Source organism: Entamoeba invadens (genome assembly GCF_000330505.1).
Source record: "Entamoeba invadens IP1 unplaced genomic scaffold scaff_1105074725955, whole genome shotgun sequence".
Classification (NCBI taxonomy): Eukaryota; Evosea; order Mastigamoebida; family Endamoebidae; genus Entamoeba; species Entamoeba invadens.
In genome coordinates this window covers 112286-116214 of record NW_004191857.1, presented here as the reverse complement: position 1 = coordinate 116214, position 3929 = coordinate 112286, and the positions used below count along the sequence as shown (strand labels likewise).

At 40.6% G+C, this 3929-nt stretch overlaps 2 protein-coding genes across 2 annotated transcripts; one reads left to right on the top strand and one right to left on the bottom strand.

Moving 5' to 3' along the window:
- Nucleotides 1-66: 66 nt before the first annotated feature.
- EIN_112040 (hypothetical protein) lies at nucleotides 67-2406 on the top strand (the record flags this gene model as incomplete). The annotated part of the gene is made up of 1 exon (XM_004185538.1): nucleotides 67-2406. One exon carries the CDS (start codon nucleotides 67-69, stop codon nucleotides 2404-2406), a length of 2340 nt encoding a protein of 779 aa, XP_004185586.1.
- A 146-nt stretch (nucleotides 2407-2552) lies between these two features.
- On the bottom strand, nucleotides 2553-3839 carry EIN_112030 (hypothetical protein; the record flags this gene model as incomplete). Its single annotated transcript, XM_004185537.1, has 1 exon — nucleotides 2553-3839. One exon carries the CDS (start codon nucleotides 3837-3839, stop codon nucleotides 2553-2555), a length of 1287 nt encoding a protein of 428 aa, XP_004185585.1.
- Nucleotides 3840-3929: the final 90 nt, after the last annotated feature.

The window sequence follows — 3929 nt, the reverse complement described above, 5'->3', positions numbered from 1 at the left end:
CAGAAAACACGTGTCTTTGCGTCAAAGCGAGATATAAGATGAGAGACTAAAACTCAAACTGTAGACATGTCTGCAACAACACACTTTGTTCCACTTCAAATCACTAAGCGTGATGGCCGTCTTGAGAAATTTGATGACTCGAAGATCTTCCACGCCATTGAAAAGGCTGTTCAGTCAGCCAACACACACACTTCAACGTCTGAGATTAGTGAAATAGTCTCGAACGTTGTATCCAATATGAAACACTTGACGTCGAAGACCCCAAACATTGAGGAGATCCAGGACTTAGTGGAGAAGGCGTTGATGACTTTCAAGGAGTTTAGTGTAGCCAAGAGTTATGTCTTATATAGAGAAGAGCGCTCGAAGATCCGATTGAGTGAAAGTCGACTGATGCAGACGTTCAACAGCCTCACCTCCCGTGATGCTAAAGATATGGACTTAAAACGAGAGAACGCAAACGTCGACGGGAACTCTTCGATGGGGTTAATGCTCAAATTTGGATCGGAGGGGTCCACTGAGTTCACCAAGTTAATGTTAATGAAGCCCGAGCATGCTACTGCCCACGAAGATAGAAGAATCCACGTCCACGATTTAGACTTCTACGCTATTGGAACAACAACGTGCTGCCAAATCGACTTGATTGATATGTTCACTCGAACGTTTTCTACTGGACATGGGAGCATTAGAGAACCAAATGATATCTCCACGTATGCCGCACTCGCGTGTATAGTCCTCCAAAGCAATCAGAACGAACAACACGGCGGACAGTCCATTCCAAATTTCGACTATGCTATGGCCGAAGGCGTGAAGAAGTCTTATTACACTTGCGTATGTGAAACTGTGACTAATTTACTTCAGATGAAGTACGCGATATTCGAAGAACAAATGAAGAAGGTCTTGGAGAACCAAAAGGAGTCACTTCGATATTTGAAAACGGACTGGGTTGGGTTGAGTGAGGTTATACGACAGAGATACCACGTCGACTTGACAGAAGAAGATGCGAAGAACATTGAGACAGTCGCAAATCGAATGCTTGAGAGAAAGACGTTCCAGGCTATGGAGGCTTTGATACACAATTTGAATACGATGCACTCAAGAGCAGGTTCACAAGTTCCTTTCACGTCTATTAACTTTGGGACAGACGTCTCGGATGAAGGTCGACTTGCGACTCGAAGTGTTCTTAAAGCGACGTGGAATGGATTAGGAAATGGAGAGACGGCGATATTCCCAATTTCGGTGTTTAAAGTGATGGAGGGAGTCAATTACAATCCCGAAGACACAAACTACGACTTGTTCAAATTGGCAATTAAAGTCTCTGCGAAACGTCTGTTCCCAAACTTTGTGTTCTTGGATGCGCCGTTCAATAAGAAGTACTACAAGAAAGGCGACTACCGAACAGAGGCAGTTGCGATGGGGTGCCGCACAAGAGTCATTGGGAGCATCTTCCCTGAGAGCGACGGGATTGTGACTGGACGAGGAAACTTGAGCTTCACAACAATTAACCTCCCCCGTCTTGGAATCAAATACGGCATTTGTGAGGGCAAAAGAGAAGTCTGTGAACTTGAGAACTTCTACAAAGAGCTGAAAGAGACGATGGATTTAGTCACCGATCAACTGATTGAGAGGTACCGATTCCAGTGCAATAAAAAGGTGATGAATTTTCCGTTCATGATGGGGCAAGGCGTCTGGTACGGGTCGAAAGAATTGAAAGAGTCTGATACACTGGAAAGCGTCTTGAAACATGGAACACTGTCGATTGGATTTATCGGATTGGCGGAAACCCTTGTTGCCCTCACAGGGAAACACCACGGAGAGTCGAATGACAGCTGGGGACTTGGGAAGAGGATCATCCAATTCATGCGAGACTACTGCGACGAGACGAGCAAAACTCACCACTTGAACTTCTCTTTGTTGGGAACACCTGCTGAAGGACTCTCTGGGAGGTTTGTCAAATACGACGCAGAAGTCTTTGGGAAGATTAAGGGAGTCACTGATAGAGACTACTACACAAACTCATTCCATGTCCCTGTCTACTTCAAAATCACTGCTGCCGATAAGATCAGAAAGGAAGCCCCGTTCCATGAGATGTGCAACGCAGGACATATCACTTATGTTGAAGTCGATGGAGACCCTTTGAAGAACCTCGGCGCGTTCGAACAAATAGTCCGAATCATGAAGGAAAGCGGAATTGGATATGGAAGCATCAATCACCCAGTTGATAGAGACCCTAAATGTGGGTATGTCGGAATCATAGATAACGTCTGTCCAAAATGCCACAGGAAGGACGAGGACCATGACTGTAAATTTGAACGACTGAGAAGAATCACTGGGTATCTTGTTGGAACATTGGATCGATGGAACAATGCAAAACAAGCGGAGGAGAAAGATCGTGTCAAACATGCTTAAAGTGTCTTTAAACTATTATTATTTATAATTTATAGTTATTGTATAATATAGTTACATTATAACTATAATATATATATTATAAAATTCTATTATTGTTACAATTTGTTATTTTATATACTAAAACAATTAGAAAAGTAACTATAGTTCTATTTACTCTTTGAATTGGAAGTATTTGATATGAAAGTGGTGACTTTGGTCTGTTTGTTGTGTATGAAAGTGTTTACAGAATTGACATGTAATGTGTTGACAAAGGTACTGTTTAGAGTTAATTGATTAACGTTATTTAATAGTATTTTATTATAAAATCCCCCATATATTGTACAAGAGTCAACATCACTCAATATTAAAGTACTTGGGTTCTCTGTTTTGTGAGGAATTGTAGTACAGATGTTCATTGTGGCATTGGAAATGTCAACGACGTTACACTGAACAGATGAGAAATTGAGAGTACCAGTAAAGGAATCGACTGATACACTTCTGTCGAGTGCGCTATAATACACTTCTTTGGCAGTAAAGGCACAAACAGGTTTTGTGTCGACGTAAAAAGTAAAAGGGAGGATATATTGAGATTTCACATTAATGAGCTTGATCTGTGTTAAATCGACAGAAACTCCGTTTGGAAGAATTTGTGGCTTATCAAAAAACATGAATGAAGAAATTAAAAAGTCGGTCCAAGTGATTTGCTCTAAATTAGAGAAATTAATAAGAAGAAACTTTCCTTTGTAAGAATCGATCTGAAGAGTATGTAAGTGACAGTGAGAGCACAATATATCACCAAAGACATGTTTGACTGAAAGTCTCTCAAGACTCATTGGAAGTGTTATTGAGTCGATAGTGGCATTTACTATGAACAATTCTTTAATCGAATTGTAAGACGACAAATTGAAAGTTGGCTTCAAATGGTTTTCATGTTGTGTGGTGATCTTATTAAAGGCTTCTGTAAACGAAGAAATGGTGAGGCGATTGGTGTAACACTTTTTTAAGGTCTCCACGACCAAATCAGTCTTGTTTGACATATTAAGGAAGACATCGACGTATCGTACAAGAGTCTCTCTCCGCGATTCAAAGCAATAATTAAGAAGTGGAAGGTATTTATACTTCAGTGTCTTTGCATTCAAAAAGTTGACATAGACCTCCACGTTCTCAGTATACTTCAAAATTGGACTCAAATCGATTTCATGAGAAGAAATTGAGTTGTTGATGATTACTATGTACTTCCGCGTCTTCAGTTTGGGAAATGAAAAAAAGGAAAGTTGTTCGAGTTGTGAGAGGTGCAGGAGTATCACCACTTTTTGTATGGAAGGGATGTCAAAGTCTTGGAAGTAGAAATCGTCATAGAGATGGTGCGGGAGGGTCAGAGACAACTCTTTGAGATTAATAAAACTCTTAAAATTCGGTTGCAAGAGAACAAAGTCGTCGTATAAAATATTCATCTTGCGGACTTTAGGAGGAAACCAAATCGTCTTAAGAAGCAAAAAAATTGATTTGTCTTTTAAAAAGCAGTTCACTTCGACAAGTGGAAT